This window comes from Gamsiella multidivaricata, assembly GCF_025024155.1.
Source record: "Gamsiella multidivaricata strain RSA 2152 chromosome Unknown BC939scaffold_36, whole genome shotgun sequence".
NCBI classification, from domain to species: Eukaryota; Fungi; Mortierellomycota; class Mortierellomycetes; order Mortierellales; family Mortierellaceae; genus Gamsiella; species Gamsiella multidivaricata.
In genome coordinates this window covers 238,912-262,594 of record NW_026251744.1, presented here as the reverse complement: position 1 = coordinate 262,594, position 23,683 = coordinate 238,912, and the positions used below count along the sequence as shown (strand labels likewise).

The window sequence follows — 23,683 nt, the reverse complement described above, 5'->3', positions numbered from 1 at the left end:
CGGCAATGCTATGGGCGCTTCTTTTGTTTTCTTTTTTCAGTCGTGCTTTCTCCGCTTGGTCTCCTGTGTGAGGATCAGTGATCGCCGTTCTCGCGACTGCTTGCGGACACACAACGTTCCGTCCTCGCCGCCATCCTCGTCCATGTCGTCCTCTCCCTCGCCCATATCTTGCGGCTCGTCACTTGTACCTAGTTCATCCTCACTCCCGGACTGTTGCTGCTGATGGGGCAATGAAAGCGGCCGCTCCTGTAAATGCAGTTGTTGGAGCTGATGCTGCGTCTGCTGATGCTGTGTCTGCTGGTGCTGTTGTTGTAGTTGTACTTGAACATGGCTGTACTGCTGCTGATGATGATGGTGATGATGCTGATGTTGGTTACTACGCTGATGATGCCAGCTGTGTTGACCTACAACGGTGCCACCTCCGGAATCCGTCTCCATGACCCGATCAGGGTCCTGCTGGTGATCCCGGTCGTCATAGTCTTGCTCATCCAACTCATCTTCATCCTCATGCTCATTCTGTGAGTCCATCAGCTCACCTTCCTTGGATGGATCGGATACTGTGAGTGGAAAGGACATTTCTAACCGGCATTCTTCACCCTCGCGGACATATTCTGCAATGACGGTGATCGTACAGGACTCGTCCTCTGGGCCTGGAATTCCCTTGAGCTCTCCCTTGTGCCATTTCAACCAACCTGGGAGCCATGGGCTACTGAACTTTGCGGCAGGGCCTGTGTTATAAAGTAAAGAGGAACATTAGTCAACTTGAAATGAATCGAGTTCGAGACCTACAGTTTAATGATCAGCGTCCTGAGGTGACATACACGACATCTGCGCATCCCAGATCCGAGGCGAATAGACATAAGGGACGCCCACCCTCGCAAACTTGATGACTTGTCCTGCAATCCGACTCGAATATTCTCGGAACTCCCACCGCACAGGACTCGTCTGCCGTCGCACTATACCCAACCCGCCGCCGGCCGCAGCGATCGCCTCCGGTCCGACACCTTTCAGGTCCATGACTGAGTCACCGCTGCCACTACTACGATTACCGTTACCGCTACTTTGATCATATCCTGGTCCTACCATCCCCGTCCCAGTCGGGTTTAGAATCTTGCGGGCCTCGATGTTCCAGACATGATTTCCCTTGGATTTCTGCTTTTTGCCGTCCTCGTTGAACCGGGAGATGTACCGGTGCTTCCAGAGGTAGAGCTTGACCTTACGGAGCGGAAGAATATCCTCGGTCAGACCGTTCATCACGAGATCATCGTGAAACGCGTTTGTGAATGCCTGGATTCGGAACTTGAATGGTCGGAAGTCTGTGGATGCTTCGAGGCGCTGCATCTTTTTAGCCATGAGAGGCTGATGGCTAAATAAAGAACAGGAGGGTGAGTCGGCTGAGGAATTTGAGCGTATCTCGCATCTCTGGCTGGTTCCTTGTGTCGGCTTTTTTTTTTTAAAAAAAAAGAACTTACATATGATCTCCTTTGGCATCACAGGCGTTCACTAAAAATAAAAGTACCGGAATTAAATGTTAGTAAACCAACCGAAAGACCTGCTGGGTTTTCCCCGTATGAAAATGCAAAAAAATGCGCATAGCGAAATGGTTTTTGAATGCAAGGGGCGAAATGAGGAGGGGGGGGGGGGGGGGGGGGGGGTTGCTTTGCTGGCATATGTGTTCATGGCTTTGCGTATTTGCGTTGCATGTGCATTAATTATTTTTTTGAGTAGTCTCCTGCGATGAACAAAGGAAAAAGGATATTGTGCAGACTTACAATCGGAGCAAATGCGCTGCAAGAATTTGAAAAAGACATCATCCAGCTTGGCCACCACTTCGGGCTCGAGTGGCGCATGAAACTGTGTACGCGAACCTGTGCTGTCTCCGCGGGGTGACACAGCGCTCACCATCCCTCCAACCCCTGATCCTCGCGTCCCAGGACGAGAATGTGATGAGGATGAGGATGATGATGACGATCCCATGGACGGGAGTTGTGCATTCTTGGACGACGCCCCTCCAGATTCCCGTCCGGATGCTACCTGGTGTGAATCCACTGCTGACGGCGGCTGTTTACTCTCTTGATCTTGGACGCCCACCTGATCATTTGGATCGGGCGCGTTCAAGAGGGTCGAGAGTCGACCTCTGTGATCAGGTACGTAGGATGGCTGAGAGGATCGCCTGGTGGCCCGATAGATGTGCATTGGCTGACACCGTATATCATTGTGACCATTGTGTGAGCACTCACGAGCTTGTTCTTCGTACTGCATATGGGAATGATGGATATGATGCTGGTATGGATGCTGCTGACGCGAATCGCGATGCTGATAGTTTGGATGGTACTTTGAATAGGATGGCGACGAGGGTGAACGCTGATGGCGCTGGTGTCGCTCCTCTGTGTGGTAATTGCTCGCTTGTTTTGTTGGTGCGGCGGCCTCATACAGATGTTGCTGCTGTAGCTTGTTGGAACTATAAAACCCATATGGTGAGGCTGGCTGACGCTGCTGAGAGGGCTGAGGTTGATAATGTTTCTGGTGGCTGTGCTCAAGCGGTAGCGGCTGCTGAGACGGATGGTAACTCAGAACCTGCGGCAAGGATGTGTGGCGTGGACGGAATATCGGTAGAGTGGACTGGACCAAAGGAGCTGTGGGTTGTGATACCTGAGCTTCGTGTTCTGGGAACGCCCGCGATGAGGTGGGTGAGGCGAGCCCTGCTCTCTCGTGTATCTTTGATCCTTGTTGCTCGTGATATTCATCCACCTCCTTGATCATATGCTGAAACGATTTCACAGGTACTGCCGGCTGGAAATTATGGGCCGATTCAGAGCTGGACCTAGACCTTGGTCGGGATCCTGGTAAAGATCCAGCAATGTTGCTCTGGCCATGTGCCAGAAGCTGCCCAGGAGATGAGGAGCTTTTAAAAGGCGGCTGCTGGTGAGTGTTAGTGTAGGATGGGCCATGGGATATCTGCATCGAATGAGGGAATTTTACGCCTTGGCCTAGCTCAGTATTTGCGTAATGCGAGAAACCTGTCTGTGCAGCATCTTCATGGCTAGTTGGGCGCTGTTTGAGATGGTAACACGGCAGGTGCCAATAAAAATAGGAAAACAGAAGAGAGAAGACGCGAAAAATGCGAAAATAGGAAGAAGTGTTAATCGACATTGAATCTCGGCAAAGGTAGACTCAAGTTCTACATATGGCTCAAAGCAGTGGAGGGTAAAGATGGGACATCGAAGATTGTTGTGGAAGCATGAACAATAGATGCACTGTGCACTGTTGGTCAATGCATTTGAAAAGGGGAGGATATGTGGTTGTAGTCCCCTGCTTTTTTTCTTTTCTTTTTTTTAGTCGTTCAAAATAGCAAAGGGCGATGAATGGGCCGACTGGTAAAGGCGAGAAAATTTCATCAGAAATCAACGCACGATGTAGGCATTCGCGTAGAGTGTGTGTAAAGAGTTCACTTGCCTGTAAACGATCCTGATCATCGAACCGATGCTCAAGTTGCCCGACTATTCGCTTGACGTCCCGCAACAGATTAAGAGCATCAGGTATAGACCCTCGATTGAAGTACAATCTCGCATTTCCGGACGACTCCACAAGGCTAGATATGGTTTATGGTTATTTCACCGAGATGCAATCGTTACATTACTGGGGAAGTTAATTCGCCGAGGCAAAGGTTGCTGGATGAACATGTTCGAATGTATAAGGATACAAGGATGGGCACGTATATGATGCGCCAGTTCAACATGGACGCTTGCGGTCTGAGGGATAGAGCCGCTGGAATAGGTCGTATGGTATGGACGTACCTGTTGAAAAGCGAACTCAGACCCTCCCCTGACGAATCCATCTGAGACCAGATACGGCTTGTTGGCACCGAAAGATGGTTTAAAGGGTAGGAAAATAATCTAATGATCTAATCTTGAGCGAGCAGCAATTGTGCGGTTGTACAATTGTGGATATTTTTGTCCAGGGAACAAAGAGCTAACGAGGTCAGACGAGGGCTAGGGTGAAGATTGTTGACAAATGGCGATGATCTTTGAAATGGCTGTGATGTGAATAGGATATTACGGAAGAGAAAGCGTAAAATAATGTGCAAGGGCTTTATCGGTTCTCGAGTGGAAAAAGAGAATCCAAGGGGGAGGGGGATGGAACGTAGGGAGACCCGGAATGGCCACTGGGAACTTTTGGAAAACTTTCTTTGATGGATTACAATATATTATTGTATGGCGAAGGCACCAGCAGATCAAAATTCGACCATGGCCCGTTGAAAACGACGAGAGGAGGTGGAGTAAAGGGTCTAGTGTATTTAGGGGAGCGCTCTCATTTTTTGATATCCCTACCGATATGAGAAGAACCGGGATCTGGAGTGTAAGAATGTTTACAGGAAAGAGGGCAATGGCAAGATGGCGTTGTGAAGGATAGGAGAAAAGAAAATAGAGAGTGGGAGAAATAAGAAGGGCTGAGCGAGTAATGGGGTGTACTGAAGTGGATGGAAAGAACGCAAACAACCTGTGAGAGAAGGAAGGAGAAGAATGGAAAGGAAGAAAGAAATGAAGAGGGAAGGAAAGGACAACCGGATTGAATCCTTAAGAGCACTCTGCTTACTTTTTAGTCCGCAGAGTATTCGTGCGTACGAGAAGAAGAAGAAGAAGAAGAAGGAAAAGAAGAAGGAAAAGAAGAAGAAAAGGAACACCTTCTGCGTCCAATCCATCCATCCACAGCAGCGGATAGTAAACAGAAAAAGAAAAGAGGGTTTGGGTGTTCTGTTGACATGAATAAGAAGGAGAAAGAGAACAAAGGGGGAAATGAAAAGAACGACATATGAATTCGATTTAATATAACATATTCAATGTCTTATTGAAAAAACAGGGGGGAAGGACAGCAACAACAACAACAACAAAACTGCAGACTAAGACGATGATGATTCTAAAGAAGAGAAAGTCAAAAGTAGCGTCATGCCGCTTTCGTGCTCATTCATTGTATATCCCTTCAATCTCTCTCCACTGTCTATCCCAACGTCCCCGAGAATCTTGAAGGGCGGCGGTAAATTGGAGTAATTTGCTGAACGCAAAGGAGCAAATAGGGGAGGGTGCCATCTCTACCAGCTGACTGGGCCTGACACCCTCTTGACCGGGGCTAACCCCTTGAACAGAACGCATAGATACTTCGAATGACAGCCTCCATTGGTGCCGCCGACATTTCATCCGCATACACTAGGCGAACGGGCATTGAGCCTGATCTCCGCAAACTGTAAAAGCTCAAGATCAGGTACGTACACTATTTAGCAACCACGCATTTTGTCGTGCAAAAGAAGAGCTGCGAAAGGAAAGACCTTGGTTACACTATCTTTCTACTTTGCTCGCTCTGAAGTGTATTCTTCCTTCGCATCCGAACTATGGTACGCAAAGGGGTCGACGACTACAAATACGGTATCCGTTTTATGGTATCGAGCTCCAATGAGGAGACGCGCCAATGATTGTCGATACCTAGGATTCAGCGTCTCAATCATACGACCTATATCACTTCACTTCTGTTTTAGGACCCTTGAAATCCGGCGCGGCAGACCCAGGTATGACCTGAGTCGGAGTAAGTGGATCCCCCGAAAAGAGGCCCGGCCGCGCTTTGTTGTCATCCATTCCATCTCGCCGTTTGAAGCTAGAGATACAACAATATTCACAGTAGTCTCCTTGATACTCTATAGTACTTCCCGGAAGTTCTTTCAGCGCGCGCAATAACCCATTCGCCTGCGGTGAAAGGCAGATACATACAAAAGCGTCACTCCATGTCCATTTGCATGGCACACAGACCAGGGTCCAGTCATGTGTCGCCGTATCCTCATTCCCCAGTCGTTCAAAGCCGATCCAATAAGAGTTCTCAGGAGATAATGCGCACCCTTTCACGACCATATTGAGCACAATGCTTATTCATATTGCTCTCCGTAACCAAGTGCTCTCAGAACCCGCTAGCTCTCGCCCCAATATTATTATGCCAGGCAAGAGCACGCATTTGACTTGGTTGTCTCTTTCTCCCTGTGGCTCTGTTATCGATATCGAGTCTGCGCCTAGTATATTTCTATCCCAAGAAGCACTTGAAAACCCCCCCTCCCCCTCCCCCATCGTGCATCAAGGCTCCTGGTCGATTCTATTGGCCCTTTCTTTAAAAATACATCATCCGCGAACCGAGATAGACCGGTTCTTCCGTATTGAGCACCGCCACTTATACCCACATTCTGAGGTGCGCCATGTACGGGGGGAGGGGCAATTTCCTTTTCCAGAGGATGCCCCACTGGGTTAGGGCTCCAGATTGCATGTGGTTTTCCTGGACTTCATGCTCCATTCCATCATGCATGTTTGTGTTCATGTATGTAGTCTACATATTTGTACGGTACTTTCCCAGGCGCAAGGATAAAGCTTCTTTCTCCAGATTGCGCGAGGAAAGAAAGGAAAAAAATTCATGATGTGCATGTTTATCGACGTTCAGCAGATGTATATTTTCTGCAGTACGAGAGACTATCGGATCCTGAAAAGGACTTAACCGCGACTTGCTGAATTCATACTGCGCTCGGCTGGACGACCTGATCCCACACGCTTCCCCGCTTTGTTGAGGCCGTCGTAGTTGGTGGTTTGAACAGAAAGTATCTGCGAAATCTAAATAATGGCGCCATTTTGCCAAACTCTGGTGGCCATAGGCTCTGTCAGTTCCATTGCTCTGGTTTGATCCACTCGTCAATCTCATCAGATATCCGTTTGGGGATCAGACTCTTTGAGGATGATTATGCACTCGTTCCCTGCGGGCATCCATAAGGCGCCAGTGCCAACAACAGAAAAGGCCCTTTGTATTCACAAGCATTGGATATAGGGGCTTACCTCGGTATGTCCATCTTCTGTTCCTAAACTTCATAATCTACTCCCGCACATTCAAAGATGCTTCCCGCCATTTTTTTCTTTTGTTTAGCGTTCCATCTACGATGCGGAAATTCGCCCGTGTAGGCCTCAGCAGGCGTTTGCAGCACGCGAGTCCGTTCGCTGTGCCTCCTTCACATAAGCTTTGGCTGGCTGGCCTGAGAATAATCTGCAGCTGCATCTGTCACAATGCCGTAGTCTGGCCCCTATTTTCCAGCATGCATGGCAGACCTCGTGTCCTAAAGAATCCTCTCCTTTTCTCTTTGGAAGTGTTGGCGGCAGCTAAACATTGCCGTGACATCCTTTCCTCTCCTCTTTCCTTCTTTTCTTTCTTTCTCTCTTTCACTTTCTTGTCCTTGATCACATCGATTCTTCATCCTAGAACAATCCTTCACCATGTCCTTCACAGACCTGGAACGCGGCCTCACCACCCCTCCCCTCTCGCCCAACCATCGCGACGAGGGCAGCACGAAACGCCATCTTGGGCCAATCATCACCGCGACCGCCACAATGACCTTGACCACCTCGGACAGAAAGTCGCCCTATTCACCAGTGTCGCCACCAATCAAACTCCCGAGTGGGATGCAGGTCGCCCGAGGCAATAGCCGAGACAGCATTGGGCTCGACCACAAACCGGCTTTGCAGAAACACTCACACGCCCACGCCCATGCGCCCTACCCGCCCCCAGTCTCTCCCAAGCGCAAGTCGAACAACTCCATGGCCCAACACTCGCGTTTCCTCGATGATAACACGAGATTCGACACACCCAGGCCGACGCTTACTCCCTCAGATGTCGTAATAGCATCCGATATCACAGGAGTCGTAAAACCTCGGTCACCACAAGCTGTGCCTACAGCAGCACCCGCCACTCAGCAGGGCAGCAGCAGTGGGAGTAACCGCATCTTGGGGGAACGTCGTCCAGGAGACCAGGAGAGACGCCAGGTTCTATCCCCACCCACCAGTCCTCGTCACCTCTCCCCTCCAACGAGTCCAATGCAAAACCAGTACCGAGGGTTTAGTAGGGTGGATAATCAAGGACCACCTGATTCAGGGGCAGCTCAGAGACCCAAGACCAACAGCAACAGTACTCACGACACGGTCATCGACGTAACCTCTGCTATATCAGGATCACCGTCCATTACGGTGGCATTCTCTCCCTCCGCATATGTACCAGTTACTGCAGTACCGGTTTCGACATCAATTCAGGATCAGGAACACGACTATGACTTGATGGTACGCCATGTCTCCCAGCAAATTTTCAATATCTCGTCCAACATTGCAGTGCTGGAGCGTTTAGTTCCATGTCTGGGTCAGCGCCATAAGGACACGGCCGAGATGCGGGCTAGTTTGCACGCCGTCCTGGATGGCACACAAGACTTGGTCAAGTCTGCTCATGGATTGATCAAAGTTCTGGCCAAGTACCACCAGCCAACCTCTGGGAGTCCACGCTCCGAAATTAGTATTCGCGTCCAACCGATACAATCTATGAGCGAGATGTCTTCCTGGGAGCGCAAGGTCATGGCAAGTCGGCGACAAACCCACCAGAGGCTGACCAAGGATCTGGCCCTGGTCAGCAAGGCATTCCAGGAACTACAGCGCCAGACTGTCGAGGCTGAAAGGCGGCAGGTTGCAACATTGAGACGTCTATCCTCGAGTGCATCCCTCAGACGACTGAGCCAGCACCGCTCTGATCTAATGGATTTGTCGCAGGAGGAGATTGAGGCCGGAGCGTTGAACTTGTTGAACGGTAAACCTATCGCAAGTGGTAAAAGCAGCTCAGACCTCGGTGTCTTCCATGATCGTGAGCTTTCTACGCAAGAAGAAGCCCTCCTCCGCGAGATTCTGGCTGTGGATGGCGAGTTGGTTTTCCAGGAGAGTATACTTCAGGAACGCGAGTCCGAGATCCGGAAAGTGGAGGAGGGTATGGGTCAGGTTTTGGATGTGATGAGGGAGCTTGGCACGCTGGTTCATGAACAACGAAGCGGTGTCGATTTCTTGCACGACAATATTTTGCAGACCCGAGGACGGATCCAATTGGCACAGCAGGAAGTCCTCAAGGCGAGCGAACATCAGCGTCAGTCAAGAGAGAAACTGTGTTACTTGATAATGATTGCGAGCATTGTCGGAGCCTTAGTCATGCTTGCTTTTGTCAGTACATGAGGCGTCATTAAACTGAGTATTTCAGACCTCCCTTGCTCGATTCTCAAATAACAATAAACCCTCCTTTGCCTCCCACCAGAGAAATGTATAGTTTTTTTTATTCATCGTCCAATACTGGTAAGAATCGACTGCTGGTGGTTTCTCTGTACATTGCTATGACTAGGCTCGCCTGCCATTGTGTGTGTTGTCTGGAAGACCTCTGTCACTCCTGATCCATGGGCACCAATCCTTACTGACTCTAGGCATTGAAGCTCAGCCCTGGACGAGAGACGAAGTGTGGGCATGGAAAATCGACGTAGACGACTCGTGCCACAGGCGTCCTCTTCCTCCCAGTAAGCTTGAGATGTTTCCGCGGGGTGGTGGAGAGATGGCGTCTGTCCCCATTCGAGCTGTGTCTGGCAAGGCGAATGTAGATGCTGAATTTGTTGACTTTGTTGCTGTTGGTGTTGTGAAATGTTCTGCTGGTGCAAAATAGTTAGGTGAGAGCTGCTGCTGGCAAATGGATAGTGGAAATGGGCTGAAGCAACTGTGGTTTGAGCATGGATACCATGGCCAAGTCCAGCTGTTCCACCATTAACGCCGATTTGATGTTGCTGAATCTTCGTGAGACCGTCTTGCGGCATTGGCTGCACTACTCTTTGCACTGGTGACAGAGCTTAAAAAAAATAGTGTCAGAAACAAGGTTTACGCTAGTCATTTTCAGTGCTACACGGTGCTGTGCATCACGACGCGTCCGTGGCAAGGCGGGAGAGATATAATGCAACTTACTTTGCGGAGACTGTGCTATAATGGGGGGATGGATCATGGTATCTGCTGCTGGGAGGATAGACATGGTCATGCTCTGCTGCTGCTGTTGTATCCACTGTTGTTGCTGCTGTTGCTGTTGCTGTTGCTGTTGCTGTTGCTGTTGCTGTTGCTGTTGCTGTTGCTGTTGCTGTTGCTGTTGCTGTTGCTGTTGCTGTTGCTGTTGCTGTTGCTGTTGCTGTTGCTGTTGCTGTTGCTGTTGTTCCTGCAGCTGTAATACCTGCTGGTTTTGGAGCATCAGTAGCTGCTGCTGTTGCTGGTCCTTCAACTGATTCAGCTTATACGCTGCTCTGCCCTTAGCCCGACTTCCTTTTCCGTCATTCGCTGATCTAGGCTGGTACTTTGGTCGACCGAAGGCTCCCTCCCGATCGCCATTCGGGCCTACCCCTGAAAGCGCGGCCAGATTCATCAAGCGCATTGTGACCTCTCTGCTCAGGGACAGGTCAATTCGGTGGCTTGACGAAACTTCCACCGCAGAAGACGAAGACGGAGATAGCAATGATCTTGCCGCTTTAATTTCGCTATTGATGGCGCCCCCTTTTCTGTTAACAAGGCTCGCATCCAGGTCCATGGCAAGGCCGCGCAATTGCTCGTTTTCTGCTCGAAGCAGGGCCACGATACGATACACTTCGTCCAGTTCCTCTGCTTTGCTCTCCAGCCACTTGATGTACTGCTGCTTTCTTTGCCGGAATGCTCGCTGAGCTGCTCGGTTCTGCTGCGCCCTCTTGATAGCAGGATCTTCTCCTGCGTCTACTGTATCCCCTGTATCTGATGAAGCGCCTCCGATATGATTTGATCCATTTCCATAGAGCTGACGCAGCTTGGACTGGGACTCTACTTGTGTTGATTCATTCTGGGTGCTTAGAATGCCGCTCATGTGGAATTGGGTAGACGGAAACTCATGGCCTCCTGTTGAAGATAGATAGTGCTTTGGGATGATGCCATTGACAACCGGCTTAGTGTCGTCAAAATCCTGACTGGATGTCCGACTCTGTTGCCCTTCCTCGGATATTTGTCCTCCTGCCGCTACCGATTTGGACGAAGTTCCTGGACTAGCCAAGCTCGGCGAGTCTATACTGAGATCCATGGGAGATGACTCATATGATATCGATGTACAGTTGAGTTGATCGGATGAGAGCATGGGCATGGATTGAAATTTCTGCAGGTTAAACAATTGCTGACGTGTCTGACCAAAGTGCTGAGAGTATTCATTATCCTGTGGACCCATTGAACTATTTATTTCGCCAAGCTGATAGCCCAGGTCTTCGTCCATGAGCACTTCATCCTCCTTGAAAAGTACTAATGTTGGAATGCAGCGCAACTTGACGCTGATGTTAGTTAAACAGACAGCGAGGCGTGAGTTTTGCTGTTGATCGAAAATAGCGGCCCGACTTGCCTAGACCATCAACGCCTCCCTCCATTCGTTTGGTGTCGTGATAGAAAAATGTAGAGTCGCGCGTTTCGCACTTAGGAACCTCAAGTTACTTGAATTCTGAAAGGTGCTATTGCCACGCGTTGTTGGCAAGATAGATTCGTCTGCTGATGACAGCGCTGGGGGAACAGTCAGAATGATCTCGCTGGCTATTTAGAGGCGACGAAGTCCAGATTCTGGTTAGAGCATGATTCGACCTTGTCAGATGCAAGAACTGTGATTATATGGGCTCAAGGCAGAGAGGGCGAAGTGATTATGAGGAAAAGGATGCGGACGAAGTTTTCCCGGAGAGGAACTTGGTAGCAGAAAAAAGTAATATTTCGATTCGCAGCAGAGAAAAAAAACCTTTTCCCTTGCGAAAGAACGAGTGCGTGGCGAAGAGGACGAGAACTGGAGACGGCGATATTAGATAGACGCAAAGGACAAGGGAAGCACATCTAATGCTTAACCACAGTTGACTGGCATTTATCGGAACGCTACTCCGGGTGTATTTTGACGTCTCTTAAGAAATGGCGGCGAACTGGGCACCCGGAAATAAATATTTCAGGGGCGTTGGACGGTGTTTGGGAGATGTAGGTTACCTCGATGGTTTGAAGACAGCCTATGAGGGAAAATGTCGAATAATTAGCGCGAGGAAGACGATCGAGGGGAGTCAAGGCGTGTGGGTGGTAGTCCAAGTCTTGGTTGTTTCCAAGCACGCTTGAAGGAAATTACTTCTGGTTTTTCAGCAGAATCGAAGACCTCGATAGAGGGCCATAAATGGTACCGTTGATTGATCGGGAGGTGTGTTCTAAGATGCACTGTTGAGGGACAGACTAAAGGGCGAAGGAATTTGATGAGAAGGACAGTGAACAAAGAACTGTGCGGCACTATGCAAGGATGAAATGAGAAGAAAGAAAGAGGAGAAGGAGAAGGAGAGGGGAAAAGAAAAGGAAAATGAATGAGAGAAAGAAGAAAATGGAAAAGAAAAGGTGCTGTGGGTAGTCTATAGAAGGAAGCGCGGAAAAGAAAGAGGGACAACAGAGCGCGCAATCAGGTGGCAACAACAGACGCAGTCAATGCTCTTGCAGGCGACAATATGGATCATCTAAAGAGTAGGAGAGAGGGACAAGGAAAAGAAGAAACGGAAAACTGTGTCAACAGGAGCAGCAACGCTACCTCAATGGCACGAACCCAGCATGGCATAGTCTACAGGCACAAAGGTCGGACCGTAATAGATTACTGTTCACAAGGTTGTACCATTCAACCATTCAATTTCATTTTTTTGGCGCAACTCGCCAAATCAGGTAACATGGTCGCGGCAATACATGATTGTCCGCGCTTTGTGGCTCAATATGTCTGACCCACAGCATCTGTATCGAGAGCCAAACTGTATCTCTGTATTCTGTATTTCGATTCGATACAATCAGCCTATTGAGGACGAGAAGGTGTAGGGGTGGCGATTCTCTTCATCCTGCAACGCATACGTCTAGACATATAGATATGTGTTCCTTACAATGTAATCGAGCAAGTCGTTGGAGAGAGGGTCCATATCTCGTCCAGAAATAAAAGCAGCAGATATCGAATACACCACAGCTCCCTCCTCTCTCCTGCCTCTTGTCTCCCCGCAGAGCATAGGCGCAACGAATTCTTTATGACTAGGAGGCTACGTCGGAGGCGAACTCGAAATAAGAGCGAAAGAGCGCGCGCAATCACGCCAGGAGGGAAGAACAAACAACACCCGAGAAGAAAAAATTCTTCTACACAAACCATATTCATTATTCATAAACGAAAAGTGCAGCGTCTCCTGCGCTTGACAATGAACTCCTTTATGCAATCAACAGAAAACAAACTCAAGCTGAACAATAATGCTAACAAGGCGAATCAGAGGTCTAAAAGGACATCCTTCAAAGGATAGATGACGGGTTTGTACCTTGAAAGGTCATGTCAAGACTTAAAGCGCTTTGCGGCTGGAAGAAACCCAAAAATCTGCCCTCCATCTCAGATGTATGCAGACATACACAGATTAAAGTCAAAGCCCGCTGTTCAAATGCAAAATCGTTCCAGAGAAGCAGGAGCATAGGCGGCTGCGAGACCCAAAGATTGAATGACCGGATGAAATTGTGGACATGTAGGAATGCGCGATATCGAGAGGTATAAAGCTTGCTTGTAAACAACAAAAAACAAATAATCCCTTGCTCAAAATCAACGAATGAACCCAGTCTAAGAAAAGCAGCAAAGTACAGGGTGCTGAGGCACGCACGCGGCTGGTGTGTGCCAATCTCTCCACCAAACCAATTGGTCCGTTCATGCCGCGATTCAGAACACTGTAACCGAATCCACGACCCTGTTTACTTCACCCCACGCTGTTTGTGATGTGCATGTCCGCATACATGCAGCGTAAATTGGCAGCAGCACGGTGCTTGTGAGATACTTTTTTATTCCCCGAGCCTTATTGCATGGAATAACAAGAGAACAAATAAGAGGTAGGCGTCACAACTTTTATTTTATGATGATTGTTGTTGGATATGGATTGAGATTCACTGTCATTTCTACTTGACTACAAAGAATATCCATCTTCATCAAAAGATGACTGACGCGCCAAGAGCCTATCTCACGAAACTTGCTGCTTCTCTTCCATCATTGTGTTAGGTTCGATTCGCAACATTTTTTTTTTTTTTTAACAGATATGCCCTGAATGGTAGAACCGCTTCAGAAATTAATAGGGGCTGACCGGATGCGGGTTAACATACTCATCCTCTCTTTGACTCGAGGCTTTCCTGGAACCCTGGGGAGGCCAGATGAATCCTTCAAGAGCTTGTTGCAAAACTGGTATATTTATATAGAAATATATATTATTCCTTCTGTAACAATCTCGGCGATACGCCTGAACTGGAGAGAACACAGTGGCAGCGGAGAGTACGGGTCAATCAGGCGTTACACTTAACATAAACGGGCCTCGGTACGGATGGGACAGTTAATTGGGCAAAGAAACAACTAAAGCACGAACCAAATCTACCATATCAAGTGGATACCTGATCCACACCAGAAGGAACCGAGTTTGTTACAAAGATCTTGATAATGCGATAATGTGATAATGTGATAATGTGTTATTTGTGTCTACGAACACGTCGAAAAGTCTCTTTGCACTTATTGATCGGCGCGAACGCGATGGTGGATAGAGCGAGAAAATGGATGAGGAGGAGGAGATCGCGAAGCGTGTGTCGTATATTTACCAGAGTCAATGCCATACTTATACCACTTATACCATAATTAGGTTAAATACGTACTTTCTTAGTGTGAAAGCGTAATCCCACATATCTTTCTCGCTGATGTTCTTCAAAATAATAGAAAGAGATGCAGCGCTTACCAGTACAAACAAGGGCATCGGGGTAGTCATCGTCAGCAAGGGGCGACAAAGAAGGAAAGCAGAATCAGGACAAAAGGGATACAGGAAGGGTGGGCGGAGTGAGTACAAAAGTGGCGGTCGTGCAGTAAAAGACTGTTCGCCTATGTAATATGCAATTACAGAACAATTTCTCTCTCGAACAATGCAGTTATAGAATATTTTTTTTTTTTTTTTTTTTTTTTTTATTCAACATGGCCTCCGAGAGAGAACAATCAGTGCTGGTTTCCTAGTGAATAGTCTCTGAGACTTGTGTCTATCTGGCCCTAAATCTTCTAGTGTGGCAGTCGCACCATCTCCAACAACTTCACTGTAACCTCCCTAAGCGTCCCGAGGTCTTTCTCCTGCGATCCGCTCGGCTAGCTGGCAGGCTCCTCACCTGCTAATCTGCCAAGACCATCTCTCCAATTGTAACCTGTACATCTGGGAGATGGTCTTAATTTCTTGAGAGCACGGAATGCAGTTATAGAATATTTATTAAGGGGTCTTTGCGCTTAGAGAACTTACGCATATTATTAAAAAAGATACTTAAAGATCACATAGCAGAGACATTAGAGGATAAAATCCTAATTGGTCCAGTGGTCAGGATTCCTCGCTTTCACCGAGGCGGCCCGGGTTCGAACCCCGGATTGGGAACTTTTTACGACCTTCGTTTGGTCTTTAAGTGTTTTTTTTTTTTTTTTTTTTTTTTTCAAAATATCTATTCGCCGACCCCCGCCTGTCATGTGTAGACGCGTGGGTTATTCGTCGATCCCTCTGCTATTTATCGCCCCGTCAACTAGCCATATGGATCTCTATCTATTCAATGCAACAAGGGAAGTGCGACCGAGCGCGGCTAAGCTACCCAAGACCAGATTCTATGGCGAAATCATGGGTGAAGCCAAACACTCAGCGAGACAGTCATTAGATGATCCGGGGATGTGCATGGCGGCGCTGAAGATGTTGAACAAAGCCATTAATGAAAAATGGGTCTATTTGCAATTACAAAGGGAAGAGCCAAGGAAAAGCGACTCAAGGGTAGTATGGAGCAGCCCAGTAAACGTAAAAAGCCGAGGACTACCTCGACATATTAAAGACTTCAATAAGATCAAAAATAAAAAGGAAGACCTCGCGCGCACAAGATCCTAGCTCTAGCTGGTATATAGGAGATCAATATGGAGTCAATGTAGGATCAATGTGGGGCTTTGTTCATTCGTAAGATGAAAAAAGAAAGCCAGAACAATATGTCAAGTTGATAAGGTGGTAAGCAGGCAGTGATCCATATGGCTAGTTGGCGGGGCGACAAACAGACAAGAAGGGGTATGACGAATCGATAGGACGACATATAACTTTTGCATGGAACTAAGGAAGTAAGGGCTGGCAAATAGCAGAGGGGTCGACGAATAACCACACGTCTACACATGACAGGCGGGGGTCGGCGAATGATTTTTTTACGAGATAAGCTAGTTATAGATTCTCCCTTTTTCGCTGTCCACAGTACGAGGAACGACCGTTGCAATGAAGGGCTAGGGTTGTGTGTGCTTTCAAGTTCCTGAAGAGCTCAAGGTCTTGAGCATCGCCTCTCTTAAACAGATGTATAAACCTAGCCCACTTCCTCCTTTTTCTAGGTGCTTGCTCAACTCTATCAATAGCGTGCGGTACGCACTGCCCCATTTTACTTTATTGCTGGAATGTTGAAATGGGGCTGTGCTCAGAAAATCTCCAGTTGATTGTTGCTGCGCCTACCCTGCCCAAGCTATTTTAAGATATTATCCTTCCACAGCGCGAGACGCTTTTTAACATAAAAGGGATCGCAGATGCCCTTCAAAAACGCACACCACCCCTCTTTTAATAAAAATGGCTCCAACACATCGTGACTACTGCTGCTTTTGCATCCCATTCCGCCTCGGGGTCACTATCTTTTCACTCCTGGCCCTTGCCCTTGGAGGATTCAGTATCTGGAGTGTCTTGAGAGCTGGCGTCACAGGTAACATACAACATACAAGACCGGGTCGCTTGTGTTTGTTCTTTGTTCTACATGGTAGGGGGCATTTTCTCTGACTTATCTGCTCTATTGGCGTCTCCCTAATGTCATAGACTCAACAGCCAAAACCGTTGCCTATGTCAGTACGGGTATATATGGAATCCTTGGTGTTTCCGGACTGATGAGCGTCATCTTCAAGCGGTACGCGCTCGCCAAAAACTTCTCGGTTCTCTGGTGGACGGTCACCGTCCTGATCACAATCCTTTCAACTTTCAGCATGATCTTCTTGGCGACGCGGGCCAAGGACGAAGTCAAGAGCATCTGTCAGGCCGACCTGTTGCAAAATGAAAACGACAGCGGAGCTGTGGGTTTAGCCACATTGGCGGACGATGTGGAAGCTTGCTATAAATACGTGCTGTTGATCGCAGGCGTGGGCACGGCGGTCCAAGTGCTGGTATTGTTGGTGGGCGGATGGGTTGCCAGCCGGTACACGGGGGAGGTGAAGTGCTACAGGAGAGGAAAGAGCTTTACAAACGGACAGACATGTGGCTCTGTACAGGTAAACCCTCTACAGAGCTTTAACCAGCAGCCACAGGGATATCCTTCTGCACATCCTTACATGCACGCCGATTCAAAAGGCGAGTGGCTCTGAATGTAATGTCGGGTGAAGGTCTGTGCCCTGAAAGAATTTATTTCATCACACCTTGATCCAAAATAATAAAATTGAAGACAGAAACTAAGAAAAGTAAAGGGGTTGAAAAAAAAGAGTAGTCTTGGTCTGCATGTCTAAGGAAATAGTAGGAGCATGGACGTCCTTTTTTGCGAGAGTCCTGAGTAATGATGGCATGAGGAAGCACAGACAATCCACCGAACTATATAAAGCCAAGGTAAACCTTTACTGTCTCTCTCCCTTTTTCTATCATTTCTCCTTGTTCCTTGCTCATCTTCTCCTACATTACATTTCACTTTCATACTACTGTGTCCATGACCGGACCTACCACCGGCATTAGCTTCACACGGCCTGCCAGTCCTCCTCATCGTCGCCGCCGCCCCAAGTTCCTCTCCATATCCCTGATAATTCTCTTAACCACATCGCTCCTTCAATCTGCATCAGAAGTGTTAGCATTAGCGTCAGAGGCAGTCCTCACGACCCAGGACACTGAGGATTCTAATCCACAGCAGACCATAGGCATGTCGCAGATCATCGATCGCGACACCTACGGCGGCCGCAAACCCGACTCTACGTACCCGACTCAAGACGATGCGCGATCATCACCTTCCCCTAAAGATGCCCTCAAGGATAAGAACCCTCCTAGTCCATCCCTAACAGCAGATCCAGACATGCTCAAACTGGCTCAAAGCATGACTCTTCGCGAGCTGGCGGGCCAAATGACCCAGATTCAAATTGGGATGTTGTTGGACAGCAAAGGCGAGTTAGATATGGCCAAGGTCCAATACTGGATCGGGGAATGGGGCGTGGGGAGTTTCTTGGACACACCAACAAAGTACGTCTTACTGCCTGAAATGCGATTATGCATGCACGCATGGGTTTGTTACGATACGCGCTAAAAAAACCTCAGGCCCAATCTTAATTGACACTGTGCATGCTGTCTACCGAAAAAAAAAAAAAAAAAAAAAAACCAGTCATGGGGGCAAGTACATCTCTTACTCTGCCAAGCAGTTCGCAAAGATTGTCGGTACGTCTTAAGCTTTTGCGCCCTATGATTTCTCCATCTGCGAGGAAGTAATTCCGCCGTGTCCTCACACGCACCACGTTTTTTTTTAATCCTCTCTATACAGATGTCATCCAAAAGGTTGCCATATCGACCGGGAAGAAAGTCCCGATGATCTACGGGTAAGAGCGTGGTGTTAGTCTATCAATCTATTCAAAAAAATCAAACAGCAAAAAGCACGCCTACTTACGTTTGGTATTCTGGTGTCCACATCGTTTTTTTTTTTTTTTTTATCTTTGCCTACTGTCTACGTTGCTTGTTCGCCTTGACAGCTTGGATTCAGTTCATGGCGCAAACTACGTCGATGGATCCATCTTGCTCCCTCAGCAGATCGGACTCGCCGCCACGTTTAACACAACCACGGCGTACGAGGCTGGGCGCATCACTGCCAAGGACACACGCGCGGCAGGTATCCCCTGGGTATTTACCCCCATCCTCGATGTTGCTGTACACAAACTATGGCCACGCGTCTACGAGACCTTTGGTGAAGGTAAGCCTGAAAGGAAAATTGGAAGCATGTTAAACACATTTGAATATTCTGATAAGCGTCATTGTTAATAAGTTTGACATTAATGTGTGTTCTATAGATCCTCATGTGGTATCTGAGATGGGCAGTGCGGCTATCAAGGGTCTTCAGGGTAATTACAAGAGGGACCGAATGCGCGTCGCAGCGTGCATGAAGCACTTTATCGGCTACTCTGCCTCCCGTAATGGCCAAGACAAGTAAGAGTAACGGTTTTATTTGACTTGCATCGTCAGTTCTTGGTGGTAAGCGAGTAAATAACCCATATTTATACCTTTGCTGAACGGTATAGGGCTTCTGCGTGGATTCCGGATAACTATCTGATGGACTATTTTGTCCCTCCCTTCCAGGCTGCTATCAATGCTGGCGTAGCGACTGCGATGGAGACCTACATTGATGTGAACGGTCAGCCCGTTGTCGGATCCAACTTCTATCTCACAGAGCTGCTTCGGCAACGTCTTCGGTTCAAAGGCATGCTCGTGACAGACTGGCAGGAACTTGATCGACTCTTTACAGAGCATCGAACCGTGTCCTCGCTCAAGGATGCGACGCTGCAGTGTCTGAAGCAAACCTCGGTCGATATGGTTATGGTACCCGAGTCCGAGTCATTCTCAAAGGACGCAGTGGCGCTGATCCAGGAGAACAAATTGCAGCGGCAACGACTGGTCGAATCTGTCGCCAAGGTGCTGCAGTTGAAGAAGGATTTAGGATTGTTTGAGCAACCATTCAGCGACCCAAAATTACTGGCATATGTTGGAAGCAAGCAGGACATTGAGACTGCCAAGAGCGCCGTTCGCGAGAGTATCACTGTTCTGAAGAACAACAATGGCATCTTACCCCTACAGAATCAGAAGAAGATTGTTGTCACTGGACCAGCTGCAGATTCGATTAGGGCGCTCTCTGGAGGGTGGTCAATCAAGTGGCAGGGCGCTGATTCCGACGACTGGTACCAAGGTCGAGGCGAGAGCATTCTCCAGGGACTCCAAAAGGAGTTTGTCTCCAGTGCTGTCTCGTATGTGCCAAGTGTCGATTTTGATGGTAAACCCCTGAGAAACAACATTAACGAAGGAGCGCATCTCGGGGCGGTGGACGGTGCTGACACAGTGATTATCTGCCTGGGTGAGAAGCCTTATGCCGAGATTGTTGGTAATATCAATGACCTTGATCTGCCCACAGGGCAGTTGGACGTGATCCGCCAAGTTAAGGCTCGAGTCCATGGAACAAATACCAAGATCGTCCTTGTTCTAGTGGAAGGGCGACCAAGAGGGCTGCAGGATACGGAAGGGCTTTTGGACGCCATCGTCATGGCCTACTTGCCCGGGCCGTGGGGTGGACATCCGATTGCAGAAGTTATAAGTGGCGCTGTGAACCCATCTGGACGACTGCCTATGACCTATCCTAGTGGACCCGGCGACATGGCGACCAACTATTATCGGTCGGGTGTGGATGTTTACAAGCCCTTGTTCACATTCAGTGCTGGATTGTCGTACACCACGGTGGAATACGGAGGTTTGGTACTGAACCACCCGGTCATAAAGACGACTCTGCCTGACGATGAGGGTGATCTGGATGAAAACGATGATTTCGGCGACGACGGAGATAATGATAGCAACAGGGGCCAAGTAGACCATAGGCCCGCACCAGCCGCACCTAGCAGTAATGAGAAAATTCAGATGAAGAATATTCCCAGTATTCTCGCAAAGATCACGATCAAGAACAGGGGCAATCGACCAGTCAAAGAGACAGTTTTCTGGTACATCACGCAAGATTACCGCAGCGACATCATGCCCGAGGCTTTCCTACTCAAGGGATTCGAAAAGATCGACCTTGCTCCTGGCCAAAGCAAGCAGGTGAGGTTCAAGGTCACCAGAGCCGCTCTGTTGTACCATGGCAGGGGCCTGAAGAGAAAAATCGGAAAGGGCACGTTCACTCTTACTGTGAATGCCATGAGGCCCGAGGCACAGTCGATCAAGTTTGAGGTCCTGTAGAGTGTGAGCAAAGAGCTGCATGTATGCCCAAGATTGCAGACCCGAATATCCAGGGATATCAAGAGTGTACAGACATTGAATATACGATATATTATTTTTTTTGCTTTGTGTCTCATTGTTCGCACTACTATATTTTGGAATCTTAAAGTTCGGTGTGGAGCATGGAAGCACCACTGCCATATCCATAGCCCTTGGCGCCAAACGCCTTTCCGTAGCAAGTTTTGCAGTAAGGGGTGCCCTGCCTGTCTGTCATGTTGGTCGAGTCCAAACTCTTTGAACATTCGACGCATCGCAGACACAGTTTGTGGTACTTGGCGCCACCTGGTGCAAGAGCTGATTCGGCATGGTACACAATCTTTTGGCACCTTGGGCAAATGTCACCGCCACCGCCGTAAGACGAGGTCGCTCTCTTAGGCGTCATGGATCCTCCAGATCGGTAATAGCTCGTTTTGGGCGCGGTTGCACCAAAGTTGCTCGAGTTAACAGGGTTCGTTGCAGTGGTAGGGCTGACGCTGGGTTCTGCAGAGGCTGTCCTTGAGTGGGTGTTGCTTGACAAATAGTCTGAGGATGTGTTGGCTGTCGGAGTCCAGGTGCGGATGGCGGCAGAGGAGACATTGCGAGCCGGCATGTATTTGATGTTCTGAGGGGTAGAAGGCACTGTAGGGGTAGGTTCTTCATCCCATTCATCAGCCCCCACAGTCGAAGCCTCCGAGGTCCTTGCCTGCTGCTGACGCTCCTCCTGCTCTCTCAAATTCAGCTTATCAGCCTCACTGATGAGCTGGTTTGGACGCACAGACGATGAAGACGGCGATGGAGCTGCAGGCGCCGATTCGCGCTCTTGTTGCTGCTGTCTTTGTTGCTGCAAGTACTGTGATTGGTACATTGGTTGCGCGGGCGTCGTAGTCTCCGCATGCTTCTTCTTTTCGGTCGGTTCCGTACCCCACTCGTCCTCATCGACAGCTGGTGGCGTAGACGCAGCCTTCGACGAATGAGGCTCCTCCTTGCGCGCCACGATACGAATGGGAGCATATTCCAGATACGAATCGTCGCCCTGTTCGCTGCCAGGCTGAGGGCTCGGCGCGGCCACCTTGGACTCGAAATCTCTCTTGGGGAGTAGTGGTGGCGGTCCAGACTGCGTAGGAGTGTACGATCCTGAAGACTGAGGAGGTGCTCCAGTTTGGAAAGACAGGGCTTGACGACTCCTTGCATAATCTGATTCCGCATCCTGCGGTTCCTGGAATGACGAAGACGACATGGCGGAGGACGATCGAAGGGGATGGTTCAAATATAGTGATTTTGTAGCAGGCTGGTTCGAGGAGGCCACGGAGGAAATGGACGAGAGGGAAGGGGCGGGAGATGAAGTCGTCGCCATTGTTGACCCAAATGCGGAAGAGGTATCGGAGCCTCCAGACAAGTATCCCGAGCTCGAGCCATTGTAATTGCTGCCCGAAAAGAGATGCTCTCCTTTGCCGCTTCCCGTGCTGGCTGTGGAGCCGCCAGTCAAGTTGGGATTGACGCGGCCATATTTGTTGGCGACACGCTGAGCATGCGCGTCATCATAAGCCCGGCGTGAAGCCTCAGCCTGCTCCCGAATCATATCCAGAGAGTTCCTCTTCTTCTGGGTTGAATTCACGGGCGTGAGTCGCTCATGTCTCTGCTCCTCTGTCTCCTCATTATGAGCGGGTCGAGAGCTCGCAAAGTCGCCCGCAGAGCTGCTGCCTCCTGTGGAGTGGTAGGTGATAGCGTCGTCAAGGTTGTTGTAGGACGCGCTAGCAGTGTCGCTGGTGCTGCTGTTGACGGGGCGTCCAATGCTCTGCTTGAACTGACTCTCGGGATCTTCGCGCACCAATAGTCCGCTCCCATAACCGTATCCAGTAGGTCCCCACATCTTTTTGTGGCACGATTTGCAGTAAGCCTGTGTTTCAAAATTAATCATGCTGAACGCATTAATTCGCCACCCTATGCCCCTATACAGTTTGAAGATAGCCACGAGCCATTATTCCTCTATACCTCGCCTTCATGTTCTGCAAGAGTCATGGAGTCCAATCGGCGATTGCACTCTCGACAAGTAAAGCACTACCACCAAAAAAAAAGAAAAAAAAAGAAAAAAAAAGAAAAAGAAAAAGATAAAGGTATGGTCGACAATGTTAGTATAAAGCAGTAAAGAGGCCTTTCACTTTTGATAACAATAAACGAGGTGCACCTACGGCCTTGTGCCATGCACTTCCGTTCGGACCAATAACTTGTTCAGCCTATTGAAAGGGTCCAGGATTGACAAAAGGTCGTTAGAAGCATGTGAGACACACAAATATGTCCAGATGAAATATGAGGTGCGCACTCACACTGTAGACAGCCTTGGAGCAGCGGGGGCAGCGTGGGCTAGCGGTCGGGACAAAGCGAGGTGGCATTGTGTTTTTTTTTTTTTTTTGCCTTGTTGAATGTGAATGGGGGTTTAAAGAGATGAATGTAATGCAGAAAGAAGTGAGGAGGAGCGCATTTGTATTTATATATCCAGCAATTGCACTTCAGACGTCATAGGGAAACCGTTACAGGCGCATGCGCGGATAGATTTGCATCAGCCAATGGGGGGCTAGCCTGTCTACGGCACGTCCTTAGAGGCCACCTTCACTGGGACGTGCAGAGGAGCCGCTGGGCTGTGGTGCCCATCCCTGGAGGCACGGCCAACTCTGCAGATCGCATAGACAGCCCTCCCCTCCCTTTTCAGGCCCGCAAGCAAAACAGCAATACCAGCAACATATTGGAGTATGTTGTTTGGAATCAAAGTGGACTGCAGTGCCGAGC

General features: G+C 48.9%; 6 protein-coding genes and 1 non-coding gene across 7 annotated transcripts; 4 read left to right on the top strand and 3 right to left on the bottom strand.

Annotated features, from left to right (window-relative positions):
• Positions 1-36: 36 nt before the first annotated feature.
• Positions 37-2,262, bottom strand: BC939DRAFT_477556 (uncharacterized protein; the record flags this gene model as incomplete). Its single annotated transcript, XM_051558686.1, has 4 exons — positions 37-728; positions 822-1,366; positions 1,473-1,503; positions 1,773-2,262. 4 exons carry the CDS (start codon positions 2,260-2,262, stop codon positions 37-39), a joined length of 1,758 nt encoding a protein of 585 aa, XP_051411800.1.
• A 4,836-nt stretch (positions 2,263-7,098) lies between these two features.
• BC939DRAFT_453002 (t-SNARE) lies at positions 7,099-9,130 on the top strand. The gene has a single exon (XM_051555869.1). It carries the CDS (start codon positions 7,290-7,292, stop codon positions 9,051-9,053), a length of 1,764 nt encoding a protein of 587 aa, XP_051411799.1. The 5' UTR covers positions 7,099-7,289; the 3' UTR covers positions 9,054-9,130.
• Positions 9,131-11,767, bottom strand: BC939DRAFT_453000 (uncharacterized protein). The gene is made up of 4 exons (XM_051555868.1): positions 11,254-11,767; positions 9,989-11,156; positions 9,822-9,922; positions 9,131-9,708 (listed from the first exon to the last, which is right to left on the bottom strand). The coding sequence occupies exons 1-4, from the start codon at positions 11,276-11,278 to the stop codon at positions 9,155-9,157; spliced, it is 1,848 nt and encodes a 615-aa protein (XP_051411798.1). The 5' UTR covers positions 11,279-11,767; the 3' UTR covers positions 9,131-9,154.
• Positions 11,768-15,238: 3,471 nt separating this feature from the next.
• BC939DRAFT_t109 lies at positions 15,239-15,310 on the top strand. The gene has a single exon. It is a non-coding gene; the product is annotated as a tRNA-Glu (tRNA).
• Positions 15,311-16,495: 1,185 nt separating this feature from the next.
• BC939DRAFT_452983 (uncharacterized protein) lies at positions 16,496-17,392 on the top strand. Its single transcript, XM_051555867.1, has 2 exons — positions 16,496-16,640; positions 16,751-17,392. The coding sequence occupies exons 1-2, from the start codon at positions 16,511-16,513 to the stop codon at positions 17,287-17,289; spliced, it is 669 nt and encodes a 222-aa protein (XP_051411797.1). The 5' UTR covers positions 16,496-16,510; the 3' UTR covers positions 17,290-17,392.
• A 166-nt stretch (positions 17,393-17,558) lies between these two features.
• BC939DRAFT_452981 (glycoside hydrolase superfamily) lies at positions 17,559-20,968 on the top strand. Its single transcript, XM_051555866.1, has 6 exons — positions 17,559-18,142; positions 18,282-18,334; positions 18,438-18,492; positions 18,643-18,860; positions 18,958-19,093; positions 19,186-20,968. Exons 1-6 carry the CDS (start codon positions 17,622-17,624, stop codon positions 20,879-20,881), a joined length of 2,679 nt encoding a protein of 892 aa, XP_051411796.1. The 5' UTR covers positions 17,559-17,621; the 3' UTR covers positions 20,882-20,968.
• BC939DRAFT_452979 (uncharacterized protein) lies at positions 20,951-23,309 on the bottom strand. The gene is made up of 4 exons (XM_051555865.1): positions 23,224-23,309; positions 23,089-23,133; positions 22,892-22,957; positions 20,951-22,796 (listed from the first exon to the last, which is right to left on the bottom strand). Exons 1-4 carry the CDS (start codon positions 23,287-23,289, stop codon positions 21,024-21,026), a joined length of 1,950 nt encoding a protein of 649 aa, XP_051411795.1. The 5' UTR covers positions 23,290-23,309; the 3' UTR covers positions 20,951-21,023.
• Between the last annotated feature and the right edge of the window lie 374 nt (positions 23,310-23,683).

Coding starts and splice junctions, on each gene's coding strand:
- BC939DRAFT_453002 (XM_051555869.1), top strand. CDS start 7,290: ATGTCCTTCACAGACCTGGAACGCGGCCTCACCACCCCTCCCCTCTCG.
- BC939DRAFT_453000 (XM_051555868.1), bottom strand. CDS start 11,278: ATGGAGGGAGGCGTTGATGGTCTAG. Junction 11,157..11,253: donor GGGAGGCGTTGATGGTCTAG/GCAAGTCGGGCC, acceptor TTCCAACATTAG/TACTTTTCAAGGAGGATGAA. Junction 9,709..9,821: donor TATAGCACAGTCTCCGCAAA/GTAAGTTGCATT, acceptor ATTTTTTTTAAG/CTCTGTCACCAGTGCAAAGA.
- BC939DRAFT_452983 (XM_051555867.1), top strand. CDS start 16,511: ATGGCTCCAACACATCGTGACTACTGCTGCTTTTGCATCCCATTCCGC. Junction 16,641..16,750: donor CTTGAGAGCTGGCGTCACAG/GTAACATACAAC, acceptor CTAATGTCATAG/ACTCAACAGCCAAAACCGTT.
- BC939DRAFT_452981 (XM_051555866.1), top strand. CDS start 17,622: ATGACCGGACCTACCACCGGCATTAGCTTCACACGGCCTGCCAGTCCT. Junction 18,493..18,642: donor AAAGTCCCGATGATCTACGG/GTAAGAGCGTGG, acceptor TCGCCTTGACAG/CTTGGATTCAGTTCATGGCG. Junction 19,094..19,185: donor TCCCGTAATGGCCAAGACAA/GTAAGAGTAACG, acceptor TGAACGGTATAG/GGCTTCTGCGTGGATTCCGG.
- BC939DRAFT_452979 (XM_051555865.1), bottom strand. CDS start 23,289: ATGCCACCTCGCTTTGTCCCGACCGCTAGCCCACGCTGCCCCCGCTGC. Junction 22,958..23,088: donor GAAGTGCATGGCACAAGGCC/GTAGGTGCACCT, acceptor TTTTGGTGGTAG/TGCTTTACTTGTCGAGAGTG. Junction 22,797..22,891: donor TTGCAGAACATGAAGGCGAG/GTATAGAGGAAT, acceptor TTTGAAACACAG/GCTTACTGCAAATCGTGCCA.